This window comes from Perca flavescens, chromosome 21 (assembly GCF_004354835.1).
Source record: "Perca flavescens isolate YP-PL-M2 chromosome 21, PFLA_1.0, whole genome shotgun sequence".
Classification (NCBI taxonomy): Eukaryota; Metazoa; Chordata; class Actinopteri; order Perciformes; family Percidae; genus Perca; species Perca flavescens.
In genome coordinates this window covers 775,326-788,720 of record NC_041351.1, presented here as the reverse complement: position 1 = coordinate 788,720, position 13,395 = coordinate 775,326, and the positions used below count along the sequence as shown (strand labels likewise).

General features: G+C 40.3%; 1 protein-coding gene across 1 annotated transcript; it reads left to right on the top strand.

The window, feature by feature from the left end:
* Positions 1–11,615: 11,615 nt before the first annotated feature.
* On the top strand, positions 11,616–13,078 carry LOC114548409 (microfibril-associated glycoprotein 4-like). Its single transcript, XM_028568359.1, has 4 exons — positions 11,616–11,661; positions 11,804–11,900; positions 11,972–12,139; positions 12,779–13,078. Exons 1-4 carry the CDS (start codon positions 11,635–11,637, stop codon positions 13,030–13,032), a joined length of 546 nt encoding a protein of 181 aa, XP_028424160.1. The 5' UTR covers positions 11,616–11,634; the 3' UTR covers positions 13,033–13,078.
* The last annotated feature ends 317 nt before the right edge of the window (positions 13,079–13,395 follow it).

The following is a 13,395-nucleotide window of genomic DNA, read 5'->3' as shown; positions in this document are numbered from 1 at the left end:
AAATCAACTATGTAGAGGTCAAATATGTGACGTTTTACGAAAATAGATGGCAAATTTTGTCTATGTGTCGGAGTTCAGGAGCTCAGCAGGCTAATGTGACAGCGGCCACTGCTGCCTCGGCCGTGTCCTCCTTCACAGACCCCGGCCCGCTGTGAGCTAGATGGAGCTCTGTCACGGCCGGCAGCCTGCGGTGCTCCATACCTGCGCAAAGTCACCGTTTCTGGGTTACTGGACTAACAAATGCCGAGGCCCTGACGGAGCTCCAGGGCCTGCAGCTCGCTGCTCTCCCTCCCCTCTTCCTGCTAAAAGGCCGGTGTGTGTGAGGGAGAGCGTTGTCAACGAGCTTGTTACACCTGCATCCTCTTACCACAGGTTCCACTTAATCTTACAATGGATATGTGCGTTGAGTTATTTAAACAAACAATCTGGGAAATAAACGCCTGTTGTCCGCGAATCTCATTGATAGAGCCCGCAGTGAGCTGGATGGAGCTCTATCAATGAGAGCTAGCTAGCCTCCTGCTAACGAGACCCCTCAAATTCACATAAATGCATTAAATTGAAATCAGACAAAAGTGTTAGCTTTGTAAGACCTTAGGGTAGCTGTGATATAAGTGCCGTGATGAAATTCAAAGTGTAAATATACTATAGTTATGCCGAAAGTGTAGCTAGCTAGCCACAATCTTTTCCCATTGGTTTAAATGGACACATAGTTAGATAGCTGCTCTTCCTAATGAGACCCCTCAAATTCACAAAAATGCATTAAATTGAAACCAGACAAAAGTGTTAACTTTGTAAGACCTTTAGGGTAGCTGTGATATAAGTGCCTTGACGAAATTCAGACTGTAAATATACTATAGTTATGCCGGTAGTCGGCAGCTGGCCGCGGAGCTCCACGAACCCCGGTAGTCCAGTGACCCAGAAACGGTGACTTTGCCCTGGGTATGGAGCGCAGCTCCTGAAGTCCGACATGTCTGTCTCGTCTCCCGTGTATGTGTATGTGGTTTGCTCAACAAATCAGCGCGCAGCTTATCTAAATATTCATGAGAAGACCATATAAGGCAGAAAAGCTCTTGTTTCACTCAGGCCTATTTAACAGGGTAGCATTAGGGAGCATTAAACAGCACTCAGGCCATTGTTAGCCCAACCAATGTTACATACCCTGTTAGGAGACCTTAAGGAACAGTGTGAAATACCCTGTACAAGCATTCTATCACCCCTTTAAAGAACCTTTAGCTACCACCATAGGATGCCCAATCTAAGTAAATAAGAGGGGGCAGATGGGTAAGGGTATGATACAAGACCATGTAATGAGAGTGGGGGCAAAACAGGACACAAGAAGAAAAAAAAGAAAAAAAGGAACAAGAAATGCACAGAAATAATTAAAAAACAGAGAGAGCATTGAGAAAATGCAAGCACAATTGCAAGCCAGGTAATTAATTAATTTAATTTAATTTATTGTGTATTTCATAATAATGTTCAATGTGTTTGTGTGCTCATGTCTGCACCAACCACCGAGTCTCAGAGGTAGAAACTAGTGGGAACTGTGAGACGGTGGCGCCCCCTTGTGTGCATTTTAAAGATAGTTTTCTGCTGCTTTAAGACCATTTAAGATCCACTCTGTCTGACAACATGAACATTTACCTGAGAGATACCTGAAGAGGAGAATTCTTTCATTTTAAACATTTGATTTATTGATTTCTCACTTTCTGTAAAATTTAACTAACTCTGCCTTCAGTCCAGTTGAAGTGAGTCTGTGTGTCTGTCTGTCTGTCTGTCTGTCTGTCTGTCTGTCTAAGAAATTCGACTGTTATGTGACACCCACGTAGACCAATAGAAAAGAGTCGGCCTCTGATTATTTTAGAGGCCTCACACTAAGACGTTGAAGATGACAAAAAGAAAAGCATAAAAAAAGTTCATATTCAATTTTTCATATTCATTTCCCAATAGAAGAGGGTTTTCTTATTTATTTGAATCAACCTCTTAACTCTTAACAGTTTATATTGCTTCAGCAAAGACCATTTGTCCAGCTTGTCTTCCATGGTTTTTAGAGAAAGCTCAGAACATGGGCTTTGGTTAGGTTGTAGAACTGAAGAGGAGCTTATTGGTGTATGTGTGTTTTGCATTCTTTCCCTGAATCACTACCTCTTTTATCTATATGTTAAAAGATTCTTTGTTTTTCCTGTACTCGGTAGCTTTAAATCCTGTCTTAATTTTGTCTTTTTTCATTAGTTTTACCTCTTGTTCTTCTAATTCCTGTTTCAACATTTACTCAATTTGCCCGAACTTAAAGGAAACCCAAAATATTTTGACATTCTGAACCATATTTCTACACAATCTCATCCACCACGGCTCCCGTGTGATTGGGATCTTGCTCGATCCATTACCCATTTTATTGGGAGAAGCACTTCTTTATCTTATGAGTAGCTGTCGCTACAAGGCCAGATTCTATCTTATTTCGGAAAATCCACGCACAAAAACCGAACAGTTTCTGAAAAACTGTTTATTAGATTTACTTCAAAATCTAATTAGATTTATTCCCAAAATCTATAAAAAAAATCACACACGTGTGGAGAGATATCTGGTTTAGAATTACTGCTAGAATGATAGTTCTACAAATACTGCTAGAATGAGCCCAAATGTAATTACCCAAGTTTATATACAAAAAAAAAAAAAAAAATTTTTTTTATATACAAAAACCCCAAAATGGTTATTAATCTATTTCAGTTTCCAACATCAGTATTTGTTTCTGGAATTTTCAACAGCCAATTCAAATCACTCTTAATTTCAATTAGAGTTTGCTTACTCTGCTGCTTGGAATTGCTTCCGTCTTAAGATCATGGCGGAGTCAGTAGAGCCCTCCGTGGTTTCTGATCCTCTCTCTCTGAATGATTTTTTGGGCGAGGTAGAGGCGAAGATCGTTGGATCTCAGATTGCGAGTCCTCAGTCACCCACGGAGTTTCTCTTATCTGACTCTCGCACATGATCCCACTTCTGACACCAGGTTTGTAGTGGAAGTTTCCTTTGCAGCAGTGGTAGAGTTTTCAAAGATTAGTAAAGTGTAACAAATAAGAGAGTAGGAAACTAAACCATGTTAGGTTTTTTGTATTTTATTAAAAATATATATTTGCAAATATAGGAGCAACATGATTTCACAAAAGGCCACAGACCAGTGTGGAGTCAGTTTCTCCAATGAGTGAACAGAACACCAGGCTTATATACATCTTCAGAGTGACAGCACACACACACTTATGCTTATTATGACGCTACAGTTCTTACAGGCAATCTGATACACATGAAGATAATCAGAGAAATACAAGAGACATCTTGGAGTCATCTCACCTCCTCCTCCCTGTATGAATTTCACCCCCCAGTTACATCTCAACTGGCATGGGAGAACTAGAGATAGTTTTAGGGTGACTTTGTAGCCCCTATCTGTTCAGACAAACACTGCTCACATTATGTTCCAGACTGGATGTCTCACAAAGTTAAAATCAAAATCTACATGTAGGAAATGAGATAAACTCTTTCAGCATTTGTGAGAGAATTAAAGTACAAATAAAACATAAAAAACATAAGGAATTATGCTTAAATGTAATTTTCCCATTACAAAAGCCCACAGAAACACTGAGATTTATAATGGAGTTTGGGGTAGAAATAACAAAAACAGTGAGAAAAAATGAATTTAACTGTATTAAATCATTAAAATATTGCTGAAAATACCCTTCATTATGAAAACTAGTACAGTGGCGGTTGAAGATGTGCCTGTTTGGAGCGGGCCGATTGCTTGGCCTGTGGTGTTGCTGCGTGTAGCTGTCTCCAGAACCATGGTACCCCAAAATGACTTTGGTAAGTACAAAGTTGTCTCTTTGGTCCTTTAATGGAGTCGAGTCCCTAAAAAGTGCTGGTGTGTCAGATTTGGATGCCAACATTATGTTAGCCAATGGCAGACATGCACACACTCAAGGACATGTTTCCACCCATGTATAGTGTTATCGGTTACACACACACAGACTCACACACACACAAATACACACACACACACATATACACACACACACAAACTCACACACACATATACACACAGACACACACCCAGACAGACACACACACACACACACACACTGTTCTTACCCGTGTGAAGCAGCAGCTGCTCAGCGCTGTGTGCATCAGATGACACACACAGACGTGTTATTTATTATTGGTCCCTCACCCCGACCTGAACTATAGCAGCTACATGATTCATATTAATCTAATGCTAACCTTAACCATCATTTATGTTTGTGATCACACTTTAAATGCTGTTTTTATATCATTTAAACATTCACACACTAGTAAGGCTGCGACTTACGATTATCTTCACGGTGAATAATGTGTGGATTATTTTCTAGATGAATGGGTTAGTTGTAGAAAATATTCACATTAACAAGCTGACATCAAAGAAGTTTAACTATTTTTAAATTAATCAAACGGATTAATTGTTTAATCATTGCAGCTCTACACACTATAAGTGTGTTTCTCCTCATTCTGTATTCACATTTCATTTGGTTCTTTAATAGATCTCCTACCTGGGCCTCATTCACCCACCGTTCAGGAGAAATCAACACAAGTTTCCAAAGTGTGCCTATGACCCTTCAGAAAATGACGAGGGGGGGGACGACAGACAGAAGGGAAAGACTTAAGATAGCAAGTACTGGTTCAAAGCATGATAACCCACTATCAAAATGACGGAAAAGTTTTTAAGGCTATGGTCCATTCTTCCTCCATATGTGCTCATCATGGCCTAATCCAATGCAAGGTCCTTCATAAACTTCACCATACAAATGCAAAATTGTCTAAAATATACTCCGCTGTCCCGGACGCTTGTAACAGGTGTAACCACTCCCCTGCCAACCATACTCATATGTTCTGGTCTTGCCCCAAATTAACAACTTTTTGGTTGAACATTTTTGATACCATTAGTAGAGCCTACGGGCCCATTATTCCCCCTAACCCTTTTCCCCTGACGCTGACCTCCCTGTTGCACTGAGGCGGGCCCTCGCGTTTACAACTCTGCTAGCTCAGAGATTGATGCTGCTCAACTGGAAGCTTCCCCAACCCCCTACACACGGTTGTATTAAGGAGTTGCTTGATTATCTGAAGCTGTAGAAGCTTAGATCTTCGTTGAAAGCCTCTATCTCGACATTCCTAGTGACATGGAACCCTTTCCTAAAGCTTGCTGACGCCCTCAGCTTACTTCCTGACTTGGAGGACTGACCTCCTTTTGGACTGCTGCACTTGACGCCAGCTGCTTTTACTGTGCTGACTGCATTGAAAGAATACAGTGAGGCTACGTTAGGCTAAACATGGTAATAACTAACTACTGTATACACACACACACACACACACACACACACACACACACACACACACACACACACACACACACACACACACACACACACAGACTCACACACACACACAGACAGACACACACACACACACACACACACACACACACACACACACACACACACACACACACACACCTGTGTGAACCAGCAGCTGCTCAGCGCTGTGGCCATGAGACTACACACACGCAGACTTATTTTTTTATCAGTCACTCCCTCCCCTGACCTGACCTGTAGCAGCTACTGTACATGATTAATATAAATCTAATGCTAACCTTAACCAGGTCTACAGATGTATGCAGATGACACAGTGATGTATGCATCTGGTAATACCTCTACTTCTGTTGCTGACATACTAAATGCCAACTTAGACAAAATATCATCTTGGCTGGCCTCATCTTGTTTAACTTTATATACTAAAAAAACAAACTTTGTCTGTTTTTCCATTTAAAAAATATCTCTAACACAACACTTGAATGTACAAATGAATGGGGAGTTTATTGAACATGTACCTGAAATGAAGTATCTGGGAATAATTATAATTATATATCAGTTGAATTTCAAAAGTTATATCAAGAAAATCTGTGAAACCATTATAGATAGAGATACTTTAATTAATCCCAAAGGAAATTAATTAAGGCTAACTTGGGCTGTTTTATGATGATAAGAAACTGCCTGACTCTTGGCTGTGCTTTTATTTATTTTTTTATTCTATGATTCTTTTACACATATCGTATGGCTTAACCACATGGTCCCAAGCTACACCAGACATAACTTAAGGCCATAGAGTGTCTTTATAATCCTGGACCAGAAGAGAATAAGGTATAATCACTGCCAAATTCTAGGCAAACATAAGATTTTAAATTTTGCTAATTTCATCTCTCTGCATTTTGTCAAATTGGTCTTCAAATGGCTAAATAATGCTGCCCCCCCACCCCCCACCCCTTTGCAAAACAATAACAAGACAGCAAAGTGGTACCAGATCCACCACCCGACCAGCGTTAAAAGGCAATTGCAGCATCCCTTCCCATCCATCCATCCATCCATCTTCGTCCGCTTATCCGGTGTCGGGTCGCGGGGGGAGCAGCTCCAGCAGGGGACCCCAAACTTCCCTTTCCCGAGCAACATTAACCAGCTCCGACTGGGGGATCCCGAGGCGTTCCCAGGCCAGGTTGGAGATATAATCCCTCCACCTAGTCCTGGGTCTTCCCGAGGCCTCCTTCCCAGCTGGACGTGCCTGGAACACCTCCCTAGGGAGGCGCCCAGGGGCATCCTTACCAGATGCCCGAACCACCTCAACTGGCTCCTTTCGACGCAAAGGAGCAGCGGCTCTCCGAGCTCCTCACGGATGACTGAGCTTCTCACCCTATCTCTAAGGGAGACGCCAGCCACCCTCCTGAGGAAACCCATTTCGCCGCTTGTACCCTGGATCTCGTTCTTTCGGTCATGACCCAGCCTTCATGACCATAGGTGAGGGTAGGAACGAAAACTGACCCGGTAGATCGAGAGCTTTGCCTTCTGGCTCAGCTCTCTTTTTCGTCACAACGGTGCGATAGATTGAATGCAATACCGCACCCGCTGCGCCGATTCTCCGACCAATCTCCCGCTCCATTGTCCCCTCACTCGCGAACAAAACCCCAAGGTACTTGAACTCCTTCACTTGGGGTAAGGACTCATTCCCTACCTGGAGAAGGCATTCCATCGGTTTCCTGCTGAGAACCATGGCCTCCGATTTAGAGGTGCTGATCCTCATCCCAACCGCTTCACACTCGGTTGCGAACCGATCCAGTGAGTGCTGAAGGTCGCAGGCCGATGATGCCATCAGGACCACATCATCTGCAAAGAGCAGCGATGAGATCCCCAGCCCACCAAACTGCAACCCCTCCCCACCCCGACTCCCTTCCCGTAAAACATAATTTTCCCAAAATGCCTTTTCAGTAAAAGGGGCAACATTATGGAACTCTCTGCCAGACCACTTGAAATGTATCCCAACATTAGCCATTTTCAAAAAAACAAAAACAAATTGTGGTTAATTTGGGAACAATCTTGCTCTCATATTTAGTTTTTATACTGTGCTTTCTCTGTATACTTCCTTTCTTTTTCATTTCATTCCATTTTATTTCATCTTTGTCTCATTTTTAATAATGTAAATCTGTATTTTTATTTTTAACCAAAAGTGTCGTGAATTAGCTTCGGCTAAAAACACTATGATACATATATCAGATGACTGTTGAAGCTTATCTATGTTTTTTGTATCTGTCTCTATCTAAATAAACCTTTTAATAATAATAATAATAATAATAATAATAATAATAATAATAATAATAATAATAATAATAATAATTATGTTTGTGATTACACTTTAAATGCTGTTTTAACATATTTTTAACACTCAGGATCATGCAATTTTGTTGTTTTTCTAACAAGGGAGACAGTACCCGCCCTCATATCGCCTGCTGCATAAAACCAAGTCTTTAATCCAGAGATCTTTAACAGTCTGGGACCCCTAGGGGGTCCTCAGAGTCATTGCAACGGGACCTCCAAATTATTTGAACATACTGTATAATTAGCAAATATAAATCCCCACTGATGATAGGCTTACTGGCCTATAGGTAAGGTAGTCACTAAGGCAGCCATCCTCAGATACAGTTCATCCTGAGGATTCATTGTGCCACATGTATGTTTTAACATAACAGATTATTTATAAACTCATGCCAACAATTATTATTATTTTTTTTTAATTAGATTTATTTCATTAGGACAATGCACATTAATCAACATTTCTGTAAATGCGCCAGTGTTAGAGAGTCGGCCAATTTACAACTGTAGTCCTAGTTGCATGCATGTCTTTATGGTGGGAAGAAACCGGAACACCCAGAGGAAACCCATGCAAGCACGGGGGAAACATGCAAACTCCACACAGAAAGGCCTGAAAAGACCTGGGTTCGAACCCATAACCTTGTTGTGAGGCAGAAGTGCTAACCACGTTATTGTAGGCCCAGTTTAATATGCATCTTCCTTGTATACAATATATGTAGTAGGGGGTCCCTGCTCCGTCTCTGTTTCAGTTAAGGGGTCCTTGGTTTAAAAATCATTGAAGACACCTGCTTTACTCAAAAGTACAAAGTTGTCTCTTTGGTCCTTTAACGTCTTAAATTAAGGTCCTAAAAAGTGCTGGCGTGTCAGATTTGGGTGTCGACATTGTGTAAGCCATGTCAGACACACACACACTCAAGGACATGTTTTATCGGTGTGAAACAGCAGCTGCTCAGTAACTTATTAATCTTAACAGTATAAATAAGTGTGAGACACCAGAGACATCAGAGCGTCGAGACACACTGACATCAGGATCTTCATCAGATCACTTCTGCTGAAATCTGACCATGAAGGTAAATTTACAACTTTATATATCTGATAGTTTGGCAAACTAATTTTAATCATTTGTGGCCGCAAATTTTGGACAGGGATGCAATACCAACACCAAATAAGAGTGATAACATCTGAATAAACTAAATGAAAACATCTCTTCTGTTCCAGCTGGTATCAGTCGTCCTCCTCCTGCTGGCCCCCCTGTTGGTCAGCTGCCAGCAGCTCGATCTGCCATTAGACTGCAGTGACATTTATAATAATGATAACAGCCGACCCAGTGGAGTGTACACCATCTATCCCTTCGGACCCACGCCTTCTGTCCAGGTACACTTCATCCTCTCTGGGACGCAGGTTGAACTTCAGATCAGGGCTTGGTATCACTTATGATTTCACAATTTTGATTCACAATGTCCTCATTCAATTATATTTCTGATTTGATATAAGTCAAATTAGGGAAATTTCGGTCACAATACCAGTTTCTCTTTGATATAAAAGAGATTCTCAGAGAACTTCTGCTGTAAATTGTGAAACCAAGAAGCAACCCTCACCAATTTTTTTTTAATAATGCACCAGGTTAATGTTTACATTAAGAAATGACCTCAAAAAAGTTTGTTGTTGAAGTACTTGAACTGAACAGGACTAACAACAGGGGCGGAGCTAGACTCAGCACAGTGGGGGCAGAGCTTCATCACGGGGCCCCCCTGCTATCAACTGATTTGTTTAAAATAAATTCTAAAACATCTATAAATCCATGTTGTAATGTGTCACTTGTTGAGCCAAGTTAGCCTATGTCCAATAAAAATCTAATTTGTCTGACATTGTCTTTGTTGTATTAAAGAACAAAGAAAACAGCTTTCCAGTCTAGTTAAAATGTTTCAGCACCAAAGACAGAGTGGAGAGCGACAGCGTTGGTGCTAAATAAATAAATATAGGCTATGTTGTCTCCTACAAATTAATAACCCAAGTTTAATAAGGCTAGACCAACTTAACCGAACATTTTCAAATCCAGTATGCAGTGCATTGCAGAGGTGTCAAAAGTATTCACATTCATTACTCAAGTAGAAGTATATATACTAGGGTTTGAAAAGACTTTTGTAGAAGTTGAAGTATCAACTCAAGCTTTTTACTTAAGTAAAAGTGTAAAAGTACTGGTTTCAAAACTACTTAAAGTATAAAGTAAAAGTAATGTAAGGCAGAGATCTTCAACAGGGGGTCCTCAGAGTCATTGCAAGGGGGCTTCCAAATTATTGTAAATTTTTTAGTCTTTAAAAATATTATGTATAATTATTATTATTAAATGCCTTAACATAATTCCAACATATTATTAGCAAATATAAATCCCCACTGATGATAGGCTTACTGGCCTATAGGTAAGGGAGTCCCTAAGATATCAGCCCACAGATACAGTTAATCCTAGATTTACTGTGCCACATATGTAACATTAAAATATGATTTATAAAATCATGCCAACAATTAATATTTCAATAGCTTATGAAAAAAGGGTATGTAAAAAGGCTTTAGGTTGCCCTAACAGTTATTGTAGGGCCAGTTTAATATGCAACTTAATTTCATACAATATGTAGTAGGGGGTCCCTGCTACATCTCACTTTAAGTTAAGGGGTCCTTGGCTTAAAAAACGTTGAAGACCCCTGATGTAAGGGAGAAAAAATGCAATTAAGGACAAAAGCTTAACCCCACTTCCACAAAAAACGTTTTTCTAAAAGCCATAATGACTATAATAATGTTATATTAAAATCATACAGAAGTGCTGAAAAAGGTGACACATCTCTTCTGTGTTTTTCAGACAACGGCAGCTACAGGCTGGTGTTACAATCCTCTCCAGTGAAATACAGACACACTTTTACACCGTTTAGCTCTCAGAATTTTAACCGTGTTTACTCCAGCTGCTAGCTAACCATAGGCTAACGTTAGCTGCTGCCAACTGTAGTGTTAACTAGCGTCCCGTGTTTCAGTTCCCTCTAACGTCCATTTTCGGAGCATCAGAGATGCGCAGTCATATAAGTGACACCTAAATAAGGCACCGAAATCCGAGTTGCTATTCGGTCTGGTAGATAACGGTCGTTAAAGCACCGGTGGCGTATTAACACCAGGTCTGTGCAGGTGTGATGGATCGCGTACAAACCAATAGGGTGTCGGAATGGTATATGTTTTTACTTCTCATCCAACCACAATCAAATTCGCTCTATCCGGAGGGAGCGATTTGGATAGGTTTTTTTTTGTGTGTGTTTTTGAACGATGACGAGCCAGAATGAAAACAAGCCGAACTGAAAAAGCAGCAGCTATTTTTAAAATGTAAGGAGTAGAAAGTACAGATAATTGCATGAAAATGTAAGGAGTAGAAGTAAAAAGTCTGCTGTAAAATAATTACTTCAGTAAAGTATAGATAACCAAAATTTCTACTTAAGTAAGGGAACAAAGTATTTGTACTTCGTTACTTGATGCACCTCTGGTGCATTGTAATCAGTACAGTAGAAAAACAACTTTCTTTCAGGTTGGTACCTAATGGGTTTTCAGAGGGATATTGATCACTTACCTGTTCAGGCTCCAGGAAGACTCTCCAACTTAATGACTGAATGTGACAACATCATTCAGCAATGTTACTGTTATGTGACTAAGTTAGTTTGGGTAATGGACGGCAACAGAGCAGGTGTTTGGATACTAATGCCAAATCAGCTAGTTTGGTGAAGGGGTGGGACTCTGGTCCAGTATTCGGCGGGTGAAGTAGTAGAACTGATTTAAGTACATTTTCATACAGTTGTAGTTAAAGTATCCCATTACCTAATACCTGTGTGTGTGTTTATGTGTGTGTGTGTGTGTGTGTGTGTGTGTGTGTGTGTGTGTGTAGGTGTACTGTGACATGGTCTCAGAAGGAGGACGGTGGACGGTGAGTATTTTAACTAAAGTCAACACTTCCTGTAGTTCCTTCACAATAAATCACATTCCAGTAAAAGCCTTGTTGTCTGGAAACATGAGAGCTGTCAGATATCTTGTGTGTTTAGCTAGTTAACACCCCCGCCCTCCCCCAGGTGTTCCAGAGGAGGATGGACGGCACGGTGAACTTCTACAGGGGCTGGGATCAATACAAGACCGGCTTTGGTAACCCTGCTGGAGAGTACTGGCTCGGTGAGAAATGAAACCAAACTAACAGTCATGTCTTCATGAAACTGTTTCTAAATGTTTATGTTTGTTTTCAGGTCTCCAGTCTCTCTTCTACCTGACTAACACGAAAAGGTACGAGCTGCTGGTCGACATGGAGGACTTTGAAGGAAACAAAGCGTTTGCTCGTTACTCCTCGTTCTCCATCGACCCAGAGTCCTACGGATACCCACTGTATGTTTCTGGATTCACTGATGGAGGAGCAGGTGAGGTTTCCACATTAAGGACGAGAATTTCAGCCATTGGTTTATGCTACATACTTGTCCCTAAACAAATACACAAAGAGTTATACGAGTTGCTGAAAAATCAAATCAGTTCTCTGTTTATATTTCATATGTTTATCTGATTCTGTTTTAATGAAGGAATTTAAGAACAAAAAAACAATATCAATGATTGTTAATCAGGTTTAGTGTTGGGTACGGTATCCTGAACTTTTTATGGTACTGACCAAATTACGGCAGTAATACAGAAGACCGATTTGCGTATCAAACGGTGCCAAATTTCTGTACCTGAGAGCGTGTAAGCTCAGTCTTGTCCATCCTTTCTGTGTGTTGACAGAAAGTGGGGCTTAGAGCCAATACAGGTTTGCAGAGTTGAGGTTCAAACGGACGAAAATAAGTTACAGGGAATCATGTCAATGCTGATAGAGCAGTCGCGAGTGCAGTTACTCCACGCAGCAATATAATATCATGGCGAGGGGAAACGGGTCGCGGTGCGGTTAAACTTCCTTTGACACAGACAGGCAGAACAGGGTTCTCTATACTGGAGTAAATACACTCCAAAAACATAGATCATTGTTAGTTGTATCATAATGTTGTGATTATACACTTGTTGTGTTTCTGTAGGAGACTCCCTGAGTTATCACAACAGACAGAGGTTCTCCACCTTCGACAAAGACTTGGACTCCTGGGAGGGGAACTGTGCCAAATTATTCGTGGGGGCATTCTGGTACAACAACTGTCACGCTACAAATCCAAACGGTGTTTATCGTTGGGGGGAGGACAACACTCTCTATTATATTGGAGTGGAGTGGTTCACTTGGAAAGGTCGTAACTACTCCCTGAAGACCATCAGCATGAAGATCCGTCCTGTGCAATAGTCTTCGTAAAAAATCTTCGTAGTTCAGGACAGCCAGTTGATGTTTGGACGAGGTTTGAAACTAATATGAATCTTTATCTGCTGTACGGTGACAATAAATAAGAAGCTGATTATTAAGATGATCTGATGACTTCACTCTTCTATGGAGGATATTTTTATTCATAATTAAAATTAGCAGCCAAAGGAGAATATGCAAAGATTTCAAATTATATATATATATATATATATATATATATATATATATATATATATATATATATATATATATATATATATATATATATATATATATATATATATATATATATATATATATATATAATTAATATATAAAAATCAAAAAGCAAAGTTAAAATGATGATTT